The sequence below is a fragment of the Cygnus olor genome, chromosome 1 (assembly GCF_009769625.2).
Source record: "Cygnus olor isolate bCygOlo1 chromosome 1, bCygOlo1.pri.v2, whole genome shotgun sequence".
Taxonomy (NCBI): Eukaryota; Metazoa; Chordata; class Aves; order Anseriformes; family Anatidae; genus Cygnus; species Cygnus olor.
This window is the reverse complement of record NC_049169.1, coordinates 178,777,153-178,796,040: the sequence shown is the minus strand read 5'-3', so window position 1 is coordinate 178,796,040 and position 18,888 is coordinate 178,777,153. Positions and strand designations below refer to the sequence as shown.

At 39.8% G+C, this 18,888-nt stretch overlaps 1 protein-coding gene across 1 annotated transcript in view; it reads right to left on the bottom strand.

Moving 5' to 3' along the window:
• Positions 1 to 18,888, bottom strand: part of GTF2F2 (general transcription factor IIF subunit 2) — a 90,902-nt gene that overhangs the window by 68,031 nt on the left and 3,983 nt on the right. The window contains exons 2-5 of the mRNA XM_040541736.1: positions 15,801 to 15,874; positions 15,290 to 15,308; positions 14,212 to 14,356; positions 5,999 to 6,037 (exon numbers count right to left, since the gene is read on the bottom strand). Coding sequence (XP_040397670.1) covers positions 5,999 to 6,037; positions 14,212 to 14,356; positions 15,290 to 15,308; positions 15,801 to 15,874 — 277 coding nt within the window. The remainder of the gene's footprint in view (positions 1 to 5,998; positions 6,038 to 14,211; positions 14,357 to 15,289; positions 15,309 to 15,800; positions 15,875 to 18,888) is intronic.

The window sequence follows — 18,888 nt, the reverse complement described above, 5'->3', positions numbered from 1 at the left end:
TGCTCATTAATTTAAGAGGTTAAGGCTACGAAGCTATGCAGAGTTTCTTCTTCCTCACTATAAAATGGCATAAGCACTTCGTGGTAAGTAGGGAGAGAAAAGAAAAGATTATTAAAGAAGCTTATCACAAGCCCGTTACTTAAAAATTCAGGCAGAGACTTGGGAGGAAAATGTGCTCATTTGACACCTAGATAAACTGGAAAAAAACAGGAAAAAAAAAAAAAAAGCAGAGCCTGGGAATCAGGCATACTGGGTCAGATCAGCATCTGGATCCCAGCACCGTGGCTGAAAGCAGATACCCGCCAAGAGGCCTGAGGACAGAGCAAATACATGATTCTCGCCCTAGACACACATCCAGCTACCAGGTATTTGGGGCTTGGGCTCTCTCAAACCAGACATCTTCTCAGCCTTACTGCCATTCAGTACCTCTGTGGTCTCCTCTAAAGCCCTGTAAGCCTTTAGCATACCTCATCTTCACGTACACATCCTCTGGCAGGCAATTCAATGGCTTAATTACATTCTGAGCGCAGAACCACCTCTTATTTGAAACTGCCTCCTGCTAGCTTTACAGCTGCTACACACCAGCCTTGTACTGGCCACAGCAGCAAGCATGAGATCTCTCTCTGCCCCTTTGATCCGCGACCACTCAAGGCTCTGGTTTAGTCCCGTAGCACTGCAAAAGGCTGAGGATGGAGCCCATCCGATGCGATCGTGCTGGTAGGTGGGTGAACTGCAATAAGCAGCAAAATCCCTCACAGAAGACAAAAAACAACTTGTGGAGTCATCATCTGCAACCCCAGACATGGTTGAAATTCCTGGGATTCCTTGAGAGTCACAAAGATCTTACGCGTGGGAGACGGAGGGATGTGGGCAACCTCTTTTCAGTGGTTTGTGGGGACAGGACAAGGGGCAATGGCCACAAGATGGAGCCCAGGAAGTTCCGCACCAACATGCGAAAGAACTTCACGGTGAGGGGGACGGAGCACTGGGACAGGCTGCCTGGGGAGGTTGTGGAGTCTCCTTCTCTGGAGATATTCAAGGCCCGTCTGGACGCCTACCTGGGCAGCCTGCTCTCGGGAACCTGCTGTGGCAGGGGGGTTGGACCCGGTGAGCTCTGGAGGTCCCTTCCAGCCCCTACAATTCTGTGATTCTGTTCTCAGGATAGAGACTGCATGGCAAAATTACGGGCCTGTACTGAAAGCTGTGAAGCACTTCACAGGATACATGACTTCTTTCTTTAGTTTCTTTTTTTAAAAAAATGGATTATATTTGAGACAAAACATAAATGCAATCAAAAGAAAGATGACTGCAAGCTAAATACATCAGGACTGCTCAGTCAAGCAAATATTAAAATATTCATACAGTATTCTAAAATAAATAGACATTAAGGGCAATATTTATGCAAGTTTCTTAAAAAAATTAGTTCCAATTAGTGTTGACCTACATTAAATTGTAGGTCCTTTTTTGCTGTTCTACCAGTGCACCCTCCTTAATTCTCCAGACTATCTATTATAACCAGGATGATAGCCTTTGACTACACATACCATAACGCTGGAATGGTTGCGTCTTTATCTGTTTTAACAGCAACAAATGGAACCTCATTACTGATTACAACTCCTGGAATACTACCAAGAAGTCCGTTATTTGAGTTTTGTTGCATTTATCTGCCAACAGAAAAGTTTAATTTCCAAGACAAAAAACGTTTCTGCAGCTTGAAAATGGCAGATTCTGTAATTATCTTCAACACTGAGATTTGCGCTAGTTTTCAAATTAAGAATTACTGCTCTACTCCTCCTGATGATCGTTTCTGTCCTTAGTTAAATTTTGCTCTTGAAGTACAATTAATATACATTAATTGCTCTGAAGTGGATGAAATCAAGTGTGCACTTTGCAGCTTCATGCAGTTGTGTCATACCGTAAGAACTCTGTGCCTTTAACAAAAACTTGCTGACTTCACTGCAATGCTGTTCAGCATTAAGCAAAGTGCTTACACTGAATTTTAAGTATACCAACGTATGTATAATCAATACCCGAAATTCTTTGTCGCGACACCGAAAAATGAAGCAAGTGCGATCTACAGACAGTTCAAGCATTACATACTTGTGTCTGCAGCCAAACGTGTACATTCACAGTGGGCAAAATGTTAATTCTAGGTTCATGCTCTACCGTCTGCAGTATCTCAGATAATTTATTCCTTCTACCCAAAATCAAATAAGAAATGGTCCCAGCGGTTCCTCTCCTCTCACTAGAAGGCTTTAGTATTACTCACCAGCAGGTACAGGGGAAGAGATGACTAACACCTTGTCCTAAAGCTTGTTAAGTACTGATGGCCGCTATTTGCTATCAACTCATGTCAAAGACTTTAAGAGAGGAAATTTATACAGAATAGGAGTGCAATTGGCTAGAAGCAGGTTCAGGACACGTAACGGTGGCTGATGCACACATCCTTGAAGAAAAATATGCATCTGTGGTCTGTGTACATAGCTGAAACAAACACACATCCCTATGAAAGAAATACTACGCTTTCAAAACGATGTTCTCAAAGCTTAGGCAACATTATAATATGAAATATATCATATTTATATGTATTATATCATAATACTAATCGCTGGCTGTGCAACTTTAAGTGAACATGCTTCCACGAGGACAGTGCATAAGCGCAATAAGAACACACTTCTTTACCATACCATTCTTAAAAGACAACACAGGCTCAGGGCAGCAGCTTCTGGGTATTTTTACTTTGGGGTGAGGGGAGGTAGGTCAGACTTTAAGTGGCGTAAACACTTGGTTTTCACAGCTTCTGTCACCACTGACAGCACTTATGGGTAGGTGCAAGAGAAGCCATAAGCAAACAGGAACTATATACACACGTTTGGATTTAAATTATTTGTTCAGAGAGCACATGCTGCTGCTTGGCATCACATAGGAAAAAGCAGAGCCAATTCTCATTTCTCGTTCCTTTAGCTGACACCTTATTTGCTCCTTCCTTTTACATTCAACAAAACCCAGCACTGGCTGGCACCCTGAGCAGTGTTATCACATGCACTAAGGATCTCTGTATGGAAAAAGTGATCTTAAATTATCAAACTGCATATGCAGAAGGAGCTCTTATTTTGTTTAGGTAAACTTGTTTCATGTTATATCTTAATTCCTGAATATTTTGACTGTAACCTTAGCATCATTCAAGGTATTATGGATATTGACAGTTTGCATGGGCTCAAAAACCAACAGGGATACTTCACGGAAGAAAAAATCCATGAAGGCCTGCCTATTAAATAGAAGAACCATTACCCCTGGCTCTGTATCTCTCTGACCTTCAAATCATTAAAGACTGGAAGAAGCACTCTGGGGAGGCATCGCTATGCTTTGCATTGTTCTTTTACCCTTCTCAAGACTTCCCGGCCACCACTGAGGACAGGATGCTGGGTATGTGAACTCTGGTTTGAACCAGTATCACATTGTCTCCCTCCATATGGTATGAAGTATTGTGGCAATGCTGGTCCAACGATAAATGTTATTACAAATACCATACATAATACTGGTGATTTATAACTTAGGAGAAATTCTGAAGGTAGTACCCTCCTAATGTAAAAATTTGTGGGAACAGTTTAAAGAGGTAAATCAGAGCATTTCTTCATGTTACTTTCTAACTACACATAAACTTCATCACAGTAATATCCAAAAGCATCCTCGTTACTCTAAAACGCTAAATAAATATAGAAAAGGCATCATCTTTGCCTCAAAAATACTTATCGTGGGCCAAGATGATCAGCAGTGAAATGGAGCCCTCAGTAAGCTGAATTACTTGAAAGGTAGTTTGGGAAAGGTCATCCAACTTTCATGATGCATTTGAGGAAAAAAGTAAATAAATTCTAAACAAATAATTGTAACTGATGGCTAAGGGTCTTCCTTTAAATGCCACAGTGTAACCAACTACCATCACTTTGAAGCTGAGTCCCCAATCAGCTTAATTCCACGAAATGGGCTTGGTGCTTCATCTTGGCAGTGTATTTAAACAGTGCCCAGCATACAGTAGCTCATTCTTCTGACTGAAGCAAAAGTACAAACAACTAAGCATGTGGTCACCTTCTACAATTTGGAGGAGACAGAAAGAGTGAAGAGAAGACAACTCAATCATTCAAAATGCAAAACCAAAGCAAAACAGAATTAAAAAAAAACACCAAAGCCAAGCAAAAACATGCACACATGCCTACAATGAAAAAACAGCAGAGAAATGCAATATAAATATTAAAATTCTGACTCATTTCAGAAGTTAAACTCTTAAGATCTGCTTAAAATGTGACATCCCACATCAGTGAGTCTCATTGTTCAAGTGGTATAAAAATACTAATCTCTAGAAAGTAGCCCTTCATCACCTTAAAGTCACATCACTATTACCATATAATCAGAGGGAATGGGTTTTAACAATGGGGAAAACTGCAAGCTAGAAACATACCTTGGATTCAGTAGGAGGATATAGATATAACATTTCTAAAACTAGTCATAAATCTTTTGACATGCTTAAGCCACTACAATAAAAAGCATCTCAATGTTAAAAAGAATTCCTTTAAAAAAAAAAAAAAAGATGAAGTATACACTTTTGGCATCAGCTGAAACTGAAATGCAGTTCAAATAAAAGTCAAATACATGAAAAAAAAAAAGAACACAGAAGAAACAGGCATCTCCATATTACAGTGTATGAAAAAATACATTCCAGAAGACATTTTGAAAGGCCACTAGCATTAGACTTATATTTAGGAACTGCTTTTAAGAAGGGCAGGAGTATAAGGCTCTTTCTAGTCCATCTACTGTCTCTGCCACGACTACTTACAAGTGCCAGTACTATTTAATCTGCATGCATCACGGGTAATCCTTCTGCTAACAAGCCTGAAATTTGTCTGTGTGTTTTACATTAGCTGTGTCTAGTTTCCCAGGATCACAGGCTCTTGCTTACCCTGGCACTTATTCGTGCTAGTACATTAGCGATATTTTTGAAACATCTTTCATAAAAGCAAAAAAGGGTATTTTTACGAAATGCTGCTTGACACTAAGATTCTGATACTGCCATGTAACACCAGGCAATTTCAGTAATGTAAGCCCAAAGGATTTAGCAGAAGAGAGGGGAGCAGCCTAGGATCACACAGCCCCAAGAGAGCTCTGCTTGAGTTTCTGGGGAATTGCACTTGCACCTACCTGTCTCATTCTAAGATACCTTATGGAGCTGTCTCCTTCCTCCTCGCCGTAAAGGAAGCCTGCTCAGACTAGTTTAGACCTGAAATGAAATCTTAACATTCCTAAGCCTGCCTGATATCTTATTTGATAGAAGCATGTTGACCATTTCATTAAAAAAAAAAAAATTTACTTCTTTGAACGGTGCAAAGAACCATTTTTACTAGAGCAACTGCAGTTTGGGAAGCACCCTTAGAAGTATTAACTGCATTTAAGACATTGTTAGACTGACTAACACGTGACTGGTAGGTGACACAAGTGAACTAAGAATTTTTCTTTGACTCTTGCCAAAGAATTTTTAAAGTTTTTTGCAAGCAGTAGAAAGTTTGAATAAAGTACAATACCAGAACACTATTTTTCTGAGCAATGAGCCCATGCAATTAAAATCAGGTAACAAAGATTTGGAAATTGGCTACAAACTTTCCAACCAAGAGGAAAGAAACCAAACTAATATGAGAGTCAATGAACATAAAAAATAGATGAGAAACACCAAATAAAAATCCATAATGACATTCTAAAGAACATTACATTTCTAATGCTCTCCTTCATAATTCTGTTTTTTCCATTAAAATAAAAAATATTAATAATTTAAGCTTCTGGTTACAGCATACAGTTTATTAAGTTGTTTGTCAATTTTATGACACTCTGCCCGAGAAATATAACACAAAGAACCATTTTTTTTAAGCTACCAATTTCTTGGAAAGTAAAACTGAAAAGCTGCAGTTATAAGTCATCACTTAAGTGTTTCAGAGAAAGTGTACACACTCACCAGCACTGCTGCTTTCAGATTTTTCGTCTGATTGGCCTTCTGGAAAAAAAAAAAACAAAAAAAAAAACACAAATGAACAAAAAGGGAAACAATGTTTCTTTGTTGACTATTTGAAATTACAACTAAAAACTGGGCTGCAAAGCAAAGGAGGATAAAAACCACACTTACTGGGTTTGATTAATGTTTATAAATGTGCTTTTTGAAGAAAAAATCACCACACAGAGCAACAAAAAGTCTCTATTACCCAAACTCATGACTTAACTGAGATAAACTCCATTACACCTCTGATTGAGCTCTGCACAAATTAAGTTATACAGTTATAGAAAATCAGTTGTAGGATTATGCTTCAGTAATAAACAATGGCCATTTATCTTACCAGTCTCTGTAGACAAATGAGTATCATTTTTGTATATTTAAAACAAAAACAAAGTTCTGCAAAAGAACATGCTTGTCACTAGACAAGTTTTCAACACGGACAACCTCCTCTCTAGCTTTTCTGCAGCTTTCTAGATCACACAAGGACTTATTTTTTTCAATCCTTTTACCTTCTCATCACTGGCCCTCAGATGGTACTACAGCCAGACTTGTCAGATAAATACATATATATATATATAAAATCAGAAACACATGCTGTTTCATAGAGAATATGAAAGTATGCGTTAAAGAAAATAAGACACATGTTGCCAAGTGGCTTGCCAAAAACTTATCGCTGAGGTGAACAGCAGAGTGAAAATCAGGAACAGGTTTCCGCATTAAATTTCAATCCAGCCTTTCAAGAGACAGCAGCCAATGGATGTATTTTGGTAAACCAAGTTCTAACACCTAGAAAGTCCTATAGATAAACTCCTACATAAATTTCCCAACCTCAAGTTCAACTGCTTCTCCTATTATTTGTTCTTTTTACACCTCTTGTAAGGTAGAGAACAAGAAGAACATTTTTACTTATCTGCAATACAGTTAAAAATGGTAAAATATACTTGTCTTTTGCTTCCAACTCAGCCGTGTCACAGCTATCATTATGGACAATTTACTCACAGGCAAGAACTTATTGCTATAATCCGGAGAGAAATTTTTGAGTTGTTAGTTTGATCATTTCTGCCATTTACAGAGTGGGTATTAACAGAACTTGAAAACATGAAATGTTTTACAAAACCTTTTTCATGCCACTGGTTCTTGCTGGCTTTCACGGCTGATGGCCCTATTTTCTCATTGAAAAGGCTGACAGCCAGGGGACTAATGCAAAAAGAAGGATCTGCGAGATGCTGCTTTTCTCTGCCTGAACAGTGGCTGTTGTTAAGTCCTAGCAGCTGAAGGCATGTCTCTTCGCACTCAGAAAACACCCCTATACGGCCTCTTCCCACCCATCTTAAAGCATTCACTAAGTGAGTTAAAAACCCTGGTAACTTTCCAGACATACATGCAGGACAGCCCGTTTGAAGAAAAGCATGTATTTTTTCATTGACTTACTTTTTTGAGTGTATTTGGCACATTTACAGCATAATGTTATTACCCACCCAGTAACTTGACCTCAATTTTAACTTAGTTATGGAAGCATTCACAACCTACCTAACAAGCAAAAAGAGCTTAATGAAAAACATGCAAACATACTGAGACGTAAACCCTGAACTGGGCTGAGACAGTTTTAAAATTCAGATACTGCTTCTGTTTCTTTTTAACTTTGTTTTAATGAAAGACTTGCCACCTAACCATAACTCCTGCATAAGAAAATTGTTAATTGCATCTCTGATTCAAATAACAATATACGTGTACCATGTCTACAGGAGTGAGCATGTCTGCCTGCATGCAGCAGGTGAATCTGCCTTTAACAGAGACAAAAAAAAAAAGAAAAAGAAAAATTCAACCTTACAAAAAATTGCTTTTTTCCCCTCATCATTAGACAATTTGTTTTTGTTGTGACTGGGTCATGGGTCTCAGCTTTAAAAATCTTCTGAGTATGATTCTATGAGTATGAATAGCACAAAGAAGTTAAAGGCAGCTGTACTATGTCTACTTAATATGTTATCAGTGCAGATTGCAGTTGCCCAGCCTCCTCTACAACATGCAAGATTCCCAGATAAATGTCAACAGGACTTGACTTTTTTTTTTTCCCTTGCCACAGGTACATCATTGAGACTGCAAAGAAACAAAGTAATGTAAAGTCACTGAAATAGGCAGAAAGCCAATTCTACTCTCATCGTGCTAAATCCATTCTAACATTCCATACACTCTGTGCATTACATCCTCAAAACAATCCTTTATGTTTGTACAGGAATTAACAGTCTATAGTTTTAGTAAAAAAAAATGAAAAGAAAATTAGCTTACCCCTGAAAACCAGCTGAACCCACTTTACATTAATTTGCTAATCCTCACAATGCTGGTAAGCAAATATCATTTCCATTTTTTTAGAGATGGAGAAGACAGATGCTCTAAGTGTCACCCTTGCTTTTTAATGGACAATATGTCACAATAATACCTACGAAATCTTGACCCGTCAAACTGCAGTCTGTAAATAGACTAGTTCAAGCCACATATTCTGTTTTTCTGATGATGGGTTGCTTCTTCTCTGTGATCCTCACAGATATTTTGAAATTTGCAAAAATGCCAGAGACCTGAAAGGCAGCGGCTGTTTGTATTTCTTTTGATCTTAGGGTTGCCAAGAGGTTTTCCTCTCTTGCTGTTATCTGAATACTCTCCAGCCAGTCCATAAAAGATTGAAGTACATAAATGAACGAGGAAGCATCAAGTAAGACCACAAAGCACTTTGGAGTCTGGAATATGTGTTAAGTGACAGCCCAAATAAATAGAGGCGATCGGAAAGTGCTGCTGAGGTACACAGGTATGTGCCAAAACTCCTGACCAGGCAGAACTAAGGCAGCAGATGAGGGCATTTATTCCCCAAATAACAGTTTGATGAAAAATGTGAAGAGTCAAACACGCATCTAATAAGATTGGAAGTAGTTATCGCAAGACGTCAAGATTCTGAGTACTATGGAAATAATTAAATGTAATTACAGCAGTAACTACTTTAATGAAGGAAAGAAACACCTTTCCAAGATTTTTATTAGCCGTTTCTCCCCTTAAAACGGCTAGATACGTCTGCTAGTTCAAAAATTCAAACTCTGAATAATCATTTCCACTGGAATACAATCACGCACTGTAAGCCACACAGTAGGCATGATTCACGTACCAGCCCAAAAAGGGGACTTTCACATTAGCAGTTGTGTTAAGACAAAACAAACAAGAGGAGAACATTGGAGGGCAGTGGGAATCCAGGAGCTGGTATACAGGCAGAGTCATCTGTATTATTGAACAGCATTACAAAAAAAAAAGTTGCACTTCATGAAATGAGATTCTGAAAGAAGAGAAGGAAAACGCAGAAAACTAGACAAGAATGTCATGTTAAGAGCCAGCGATCTTCCGTGAAGCATGAAACAGCAAAACAGTCCATGCACGAATGCTTCTCGGAAAGAACCAAAGGTCTGCCCGTCATTCTGTCACTTCACGGATTTCTCTAAACACATTTTACTCAAACAGCAGTGAGTGGGGGCAAGTACAAAGGAATTTAACATCACTAAAATAAGCATCAAGGCAATCCCACTTGTGAAGGGGGAGTTGCGAATACGTATTCAAAACTTCAATAAAATGAGTCATCTCACCCAACTTCACAGAAATACCTTACACTATTTTTTCCTGCGGCATAAAATCCTTCTATCCATCCATCAGTCCTTTACAGTAGGGACGTAATTGCCTGCCAAGGTCTGTGTTTTCCCATGTCACATTAGTAACACGTTTCCCCAAAAAACAACTCAGTATGAAACTTTTCTCATCGTCTGTAACGTAGCTGCATTTTTTATTGGTATTAAGAGTCAGCAAGCCTGAACTACCTGCTGACAGAAAAAATAAGCAAGAGGCAATTAAAGCAGTTAGGGGAATCAGTTTATAGTCACAATCAGAAAAGTTTGCTGTTAAATGTTTAACAAAAGCATGTTCTCGTTTCTTCAACCAAGACAGACACTGTCAAATTACACCACTTCCTCATGCCAGGGTGAGTGCCAGTAGGAAGCTCAGAAAAACACTTTTCATCCAACATATCCCATATCAAGTTCATGATCTGCCCCTAAATAGTTCTTAGCCATACACACGTGAAAAATTCATTTTGTTCGATACAGAACACTGAAATATATGCAAAATGCTCTCCTCCTTTCCTCCCGCCCAAAAAATTACAACTGTGATAGCTGATGACAAAGATAAGCTGAAATGACTAGAAGCACAAATAGCATTGTTGCATAGCAACTGTTGATGTACATATGGTGATGTTTATGGAACAGAATGTAGTTCATAGCTAATGCAAAAATAATACTGAAATCAGCCTAGACGGCAAGACCTAGACAGCGAGAGGCAACTGTGCTTCGGATCCCTCTGCAGTCACCACAGAAGCCACACTTCCCACTAGCTGTGCTAAACTGATCGTCAGGCACACCGCTGCAGGTCTCGGTGATTTGCTCGGCAATGAAGACTCCACGTCTCGCAGATGCAAACAGCACTGCAAAGGAGCTGGGGAGAGAAAATGAGGCTTCGTAAGATCAGCCAAGGATCATTTCTGGGAAACAGGCATCTGCTCCTAACCTGGACCAAAACAACTACAATGTAACTGTTCCTCGCAGCTGTCCGGGCAGCAGCTGAACGTGCTGTTTTGCAACCAGTATTTTTGAATGCATGCTGCTATTCCCTATAATTCACTAGAGCTGTTTCAAAATACACAAATAGCAAAAGAAAAGAAACGGGAGAAAAAAAAAAGAGTTAGTTTACACAGAAAGTGCGCTGTGTGTGAAAGCACAGACCAGATTTTCAGCAGTATCTGGGATGGGATCCACTTTATATTAGCTCAGATCTGGTACATGCAGTAGAAGACCAAGAAACTGCAATTCATTAGAGTTTGGACGTAACAAATGGCACCTCAGAAGAGCCTGTTTCCGTCCCTTAACTAATTGGGGACTGCCAAAGATGCAGAGATTTACAATGCAAGAGTGAAAGGATTTCTTCCAACTACAACAGGTATTACAACCAGTTGTGATTAAGACAAAATGAAAACCCCAGGAAACCCATTCAGCAATCTGGAGATCACACCATGCAGAAAATACTAAATTACTTGTTAAGTTTCATGTCTTTTGCTTGCTCTAAGTGGCCAGATAAGTCAACGTGAAGTGCTGAACTGGCCAGACGGGTAAACTCCCTGCAGCACCTTCTCTGATTACTGAAGATTTCAGAAGCAAACTTTGGCATCCCTCATTTGTTTTCAGAATCAGAAAAATCACAGAATATCCCAAGTTGGAAGGGACCCACAAGGATCATCGAGTCCAACCCCTGGCTCCAAACAGGATTACCCAAAATCAGGCTATATGTCTGAGAGCATTGTCTAAACACTTCTTGAAATCCAACAGGCTCGGTGCCGTGACCACTGCCCTGAGGAGCGTGTCCCAGTGCCTGACCACCCTCTGGGTGAAGATGGTCAATAGATAAGGATAGAAGATATAAAAGATCTTAGGGATTTTAATGTCCTCCAGAAAGATAAAATAAAATAATAATAATAATAATAATAATAATAATAATAAACCACTCCTTATAAAAGGAATCCAACTGTTATATGAATTTCCCCACATTTTAGGAGGGAATCTTTAGTTCAGTCCTCAAGAAAGGTATTGACTGAGAACAGAAGTGCACAAAGCACTTTTTTGTCCATATTTCACCCACATTATTCGTCAAATACATCCTTCCAGATACAACATCAGAAATGCCACCTGCAGTTCTATACCAGCTTAATCTTTGGACCATGGTTCAAGCTGGCATATCAGATCCATAATACAGTACACTTAGTAAAAGACAGAGCAGCAAGATCACTAATGCTTTCCACAAAAATATGCCAATTATAATTTGAAAACAAGCATTGGTCTATGAGAACAGGAATTAATGCATTTCAGTTACCTATGACTGCATCTTACTGTGGGTTGACTGATGTGTAAAGAGGTGTAAGCTTTTACTGAGTCTTTTTCCATGGCTGATACAACTTTAACAGTTCTTTTCCATGTGGACTTTCTGGCATCAAATAGTTTAGCAGCCTTTCTTTTGGGTAGTATATCCATACAGCTTTGTTCCACTCTTCAGACACCTGTTTTCACACTGCTGAAATTGGCCACGGAGCTCAAAACATATTGGAGATGCACATTCCAAGACAAGAGTGGCTGCAGGAACATGGTGTCTGTAAGCAACCAGGCTGGAATTTGGGATATATTTGTCACGTTCATTTTTACAAACAAAATCAAGAAAGAAAAGTACACTAATGTTTGTTTTTGATTGTAGTGCCAATACCAGCTTTAACACAACAGCAACACAGTTTAACAGTTTCCTGAAAACTCACTGACTGCATGCCATGCTTGCTAAACTCAAACAAAAACAACTTTGACAGGTTCTATGCTTATTCAGCGCTTTACTCCAAACGTTTCTCACTTCAATAAACTCCCTTTGCTCCTGATTAATATTATAACTTCTACTCTACTCACTAGATCAATGGTCCTTGAACGACATTTTCGAGTTGCTAAGAAATGCCAAACTTTTCATTGATCAGATAAAAATAGAACAGCTTCTAAGTACCTAAAGGTTTCAAGACACTGGCATTACAGACAGTAAAACAGAAATAAAGAGGCACCTTCTAGCTATCACAGTAATAACTTTCATTATAACTGATGCTAAATACTCCACATTCAAGTTAAGCTGCAGTCATTCAAGTTACCATGAGAGGTTTTGGAAGAAGTATTTTGTATTAAAAAGTGTCTTGGAAAACAAAATCCCACAAGATAGCAAACATGCAAAAATCTTGGAATGCAAATGCTAAACACCTGCAATAGCTCTCTTCTTTCAAGCGTTCTGAGGTCAGGGCACAGAGAAACAGCAAAAAAAACCCACGAAGTACAACCAAAATGCTTACAAGGTCCATGAAAACTTGTTTCCTATCTCTTTCCACATATATAATCTGCAGATCATAAAAAACAGTATTTATGTGTTGCATATTATGCACATGAAAATAAAATATTTTAAGTGAAAAAACAATGAAAAGATTAAATCAGTTTCAGAGAAAGGGATAGCAACTGGAAAGCGCCTGAGTTGTAGCATCAAGAGATATTTCCAGCCCAACTGTGACAGTTGAGCTACTGATACTTTCATATCAGCCATTAAATCTGTACAATAGATTTTAAAAAGGAGGTGGTCAAACTACTGAGTATTCTCTGTCCTGTGAGTTATGATTCTTCCCCCTCATTTATTTCATAAAACATCACACTGCCATCATAGCAATTACCTGCCAGCCTATGAACATGAAAACATCAGAAGCTGTAGAGTTTGCTGCCCCACAGAAGGCAGAAGCATTAAAAATTATTATATGTCTCCTGGAGAAACCAAACCCTAAGTACCTGAAACTGAGATACCTTCTGCAGACAGTAAGATAAGATCTGCAGACATCTTACTTTCCTTCACTCTCCAGCATCCAAAAACACGACTATGTAATTTCAGTAGAAAACCCTACAACACACGGGACTTGTATGCAAGGCAGTCTGCTGAGCATATTGCACACTGTAACACTACCACATACCTTAAATCTAACATGCAATTTAGGACATGTTATCATGAACATCCTAATCACTCATTCAGCTACTGAACTGTACTTCAGGCAGGCCAAACAACTGGAATCCAGTGAGAAAAATGGTAACCTTACTTCTGCAGTGTTTGGTAATATGACCTTGTAAGGTTTCATACACTTAAACCACAGTTATATTTTAAGAACATGTGGTGAACAGGTGTGTTTCTTACTAAAACGGACCTGATCAACCAGACAGAGGAAGAACCATCATTTTTATAAAACTAAATTCACAACAGAGATCAAGGGGAAAATGTATTATTTCACCTCAAAAGCACACGGGAACACAAAAACACTTTTTCCAGTGAAAACTCCAAAATGGAACGCGTAACATACTGCGCTCTGTGCTCTGTGTTCTGTTCAGCAGACCCACAGGTGAAATGTATGAGATAACACACAAAAACAACAGTGATACATATGCAATTACCACAAAACAAAGCCAAAGTTTATTCTGAGTCTTTTGGCCTCTTCAGCATCCAGTTTATTGAAATCACGTACGCTAGGATTGTAACAAATTCTAACTTACCTGCTGAACTTTCGGTGAACACTGTTAAGGTCTGTCCTCCCACACTTTGCAAAAGAAAAGGATGTTCCCTTGGTGCACTGACAGAAGCAGGTTTTCCTCCAATATCATTGATGCTTGCAAGTTCTTCATTCAAAGTAAATGACACCTAACAGTCACAATGACCACAGTGTTACTAAACAGACTCAATGACACAGCTCTAAGAGTTATGGGGGAACAGAAAGAGAGAAAAGACAAATAGCATAGAACATTTCTACTTCAAAAACATTTCAAAAAAAGAGTGGGGTAAGAATCTTAATTCATCAATCGCTTTTTGAAATGAAGTAGTCAAAGCTTTAACGTACTTAATAAAATTTACTCATCTTTTAAGTATATTATTTTCTCTTGCAGTCAGAGAATAATTTGATTTTATTTATTAGAATTGAAGGCATAATAGGTTTTCAGGCATCATTCAGTGATTTAAAAAGTTTCACACAGCCAGTTTAGTCCCCAAGAAAAGTGCTAAGGCACCACAAGCGTTATTAGCCTGGGAACTCCAAATACAGCTCCACTGCCATATTTACATAGCAATGCCCAATTACATGCCCAATAAAGGAACTCGCAGAACGCCTAGCTGCCAGACACAGCAAGAATCCTGAAGAGGGACTCATTGTTTGGTCCAGAGTTTCTTCCAGTGCAAAGTGACAGACCTACGCGTTCGTTTAAGTAATTCTAACTAACACTCCTTTTCTCATCTCCTGGACCACCCAAAAGTCAGACCGTATGTCTGAGAGTGTTGGCCAAATCCTTCTTGAACTCCAGCAGGCTCGGTGCTGTGACCGCTTGGACCCTGTTCCAACTGCCTGACCACCATAAAGAACCTTTTCCTAACATCCAACCTGAACCCCCCTTGAAAGGGAAGTCCCACAATAAACTTTTGGCCAGAGCTACAAACAGAATTCTCTACTCCTGACTCAGTGGTACAATGCTTTATCATAGATATAACAAAAAATATACGATATTAGAACCCAGAAAGCTCTAAACAATTGTTAGAATTCAAAAAATAACACATCCACAGCCTTTGGATGTGGCAGTTACTTACTTCTGTTCTTCCTTGATTTCTGCAAAAGAAAATATTTAATGTTTTAGTTTCCATAATCTACTTCCACAAGTTTAACTTCCCTGATAAAAATGCCAAAAGCAAATTCTGGTTTTGTTACTCATCTTGACTCCTGAACTGCTCATTTTTTTTTGGGTGCTGATGCCCAAGAATAAGTGGGAAAAGTCAGCAGGTGAGAACAGAAGTAGCAAAACAGCGTACAAATGAATTAAAGGAGATTCTCCAGTTAGATGTGCATATTTCTTGGGTTTAAGGAATCACATTATGGCATATTGCCACTCCCCCGTATAATTTCATGTATATATGTATTCATAATCACTATCAAAGCAAGTATTCTTCAGTCTACAGAGAAATATGCACATGGTGTTTGTGAGAAACGGGATTATGTAGTACAAAAGGTGCAACATTATCTATTTAACTGCAGGTAGCTTCTTCTATGTGCAATGTCAACAGTCTAAAAATTGCAACCAAGAAAGGTACAGCAAAGGCTTACTTGGAAATCCTTAGCTTCCCCACTTCACCTCTTCCTGACGCTTTATTCCATTGTTGTGACAAGTATTTGGGGACCTAAAACAAGATGACAGATTTCAGGAAAAGCAGATTTTAAAGTTCTACATAAATTATGTACATGCATGTACTTTAAATGCCTTCTCATTGACCACTTCAGAATACAGTACGATTTAAACATAGTAGGCAATATATTCCATTAGGGAGAGCAAAAAGAATCACAGAATGGCTTGGATTGGAAGGGACCTTAGTTCCAAGGCCCCCTGCCATGGGCAGGGACACCTCCCACCAGACCAGGTTGCCCAAAGCCCCATCCAGCCTGGCCTTGAACACCTCCAGGGATGGGGCATCCACAGCTTCTCTGGGCAACCTGTGCCAGGGCCTCACCACCCTCACAGTGAAGAATTTCCTCCTAACATCTAATCTAGATCGCCCCTCGTTTAGTTTAAAGCCATTCCCCCTCGTCCTATCACTATACTGCTTTATAGAGTCCCTCCCCAACAATGCAGCATAAAGATAAGGCCATTGTACAGTATGTTTGTCCCAAATGAGGGAAAAACTGTAATATCTTGAATCTCAAATACTATTATGCAATCAGAAAAAGCAAAAAAGCTCAGCGTCATATTCTTAGATTAAAGTCTCAGTAATTCTACCAGATAAAACTACACTTTTAAATATTCACTAGAAAGTCTCATCTCTTTGGGAAGAAACAACACCACCACAACTATGAGGACTATGAGAAGCCAGGCAACTCAGAGTCCAAAAGGTGCTGAAAAAGAGGAGGTTTAGAGTTTGGGAGCCACAGACATTCCTTAAATAACAAAGTTTTTGGTATCTGCAGCCTCAGGTGGCCTGGGCTCTTGACGGGCAGCAAGGTGCCCCAGGGCACAGGTACCGAACCAACAAGCTGAAAGCTGGCCTTCTCCTTTTCCTACTGCAGTGCTAGCTGAAATCATAGCCCGCCTCTCTGCTCCCTGGCCAAAAAAGACCACCTCACTACTGCAGGGTGAGCTAGGCTCCAAAACCCCACGCTTCCACGGCCAGCCTCGTGCCTCGCTGCAGCTGGTGTCCATACACCCACGCTCTTCGGACTCCCACACGCATCCCAGCAGGCAGGTCTCTGCGTCTGCAGCAGCATTTCATTTTTCTGGGGGTAACGATGCCAGGACAACGCGCCCAGCGCTCGGCAGCGTTACCCAGGTTCTTCTTACAGAGCAGACAAGCTTAAGGAAGATGAATAACACTTATTCTGTGAAATCAGAAGGTTAAGCGTTTGTGTCAATATCCTCCGCTATCTCTGTTTAGCAAAAAACTGAGCACTGGTTAGAGGAGCGCACATTTCCAGAGGACTTCAGAAGGTGCCACAGCCTCACCCCCGCAAGCAGCTCCCGACCCAGCCCCTGCATTCGGTGCCTTCAGCCCCTGGCCAGTTCAGCCCCAGGGGCACGAGGAGCTTCCCTGCCTTCTCACATCAAGAGATGGAATACAGACCCGACACAGCAAGGACAATCTCATACCCCACTATTTGCAGCTACCTGTAAGATGTTCAAGTGATATGGGAATTAGGGATTTTTTTTTCCTAAAGGAAACAGCTGAAAGCATCCTAACAAGAGTTACTACTTCCCATAAACCCTTCCTCCGTGCTCAGGATGTAGCAGTCACTGCAAGGACATATCTCAAAGACCCAAAATAGTGAATTGTTAAAGGAGAAATCCCTGTACTGTTCCAATACCACGTAACAAAAAAGCATTCCGACGCCAGAATTTAATACCTTTCTTCTTTACGTGCTCATGACACATCTGGACAAATTCACATTCTTTAATTTTGCAGTCCTGGCTTAGTTCACGTGATTGGTACCACAAAGCTCACGCAGTCCACAGTTACTGAAAACATCCGTGCCCACGTCGAAAAACATTGTGAGGTGCAGCCACTGAGAAAGAGAAATGTACCACATTCCGCCCTTGGTATCTTCTGTTTCAAGCAGCAAGTTGGCTCTTTGCAGTCTGATTTTTGTCTTGCATAGAATAAAGTAAGCAAAGTTTTACTTTACTGAGGAATAAAGTCTGTCCCAGGAACTTGCTGACAAACTGTAGCCTGCAAAGTTCCTAAAGTTCTGACTAATTTAATAATAACCTTGCATTTATCTTGCAATTTACCTTGCGTCCTTCCTTAAATCAAAACAAACAAACAAAACCCACAGAAAACATCTTCGTACTGGGGCTTAACACTTGCCTTTAGTCTCACAGCACCCCGATAACTGGGGAATAGCTAGAAAATCCTAATGCCCTCCAACTGCTCGGCCAAACTGAATGTCAATCCAGGCTAGCACTGGGTCAAACATGTCACAGATGTGTGACAAAGCAATGAATAGGCACAGCGTACTGATATATATATATATATATATATATATTTCATAGTTTTTGAAGTGGTAACTTTCTACAGCAGATTTCATGCCAAATCAGATCTCATTTTCTCTCTAAAGACAAGTGCCGTGACACGTGCTCTGGCTGACTCAATGGCAATATTATGATGTGCTCGCACCTAATCTCTATCTAATTTATACTGCCAGGTAATAAGGCAGACACACACATTATCAGTGGAAAAGGACAGAAGGATTCTGCTGCCATTAGAATCGCTGACTTGCCATATAATACGATCAGACAGGGAATTTATTCAGACTGGGAGGCTGCAGATCAATCACGCTCCTTTCAGCTGCATGGGAAATAGCCTCAAAGAGTGCAATTAATCATTACCTTCCTGCCAGCCTATCCGGATTCAATGGCTACACAGAGAAAAAGAAGAAAAGGGGTTAGGAAGGGCTGAGATCAAAGGACTGTTTCCATCTATTCGTGGTTACTTCAGTTAAAATGAGATGGTACTCTCAAAACCATCAAAATGGTCTCAGAAATCTCTAGCTCCATGCTAATGGTGTAAGCAACCACAGGAAAGGTGAGGAATGTCTTACACACTACAGAAGTCGTAATTGGCCAGTTTCTTTTAACTTTAGCATGATAAAGGTGGAACTTACTGAGAACAGGCAGCTTTCGGAATCTTTAAAATAATGTACACAAAAT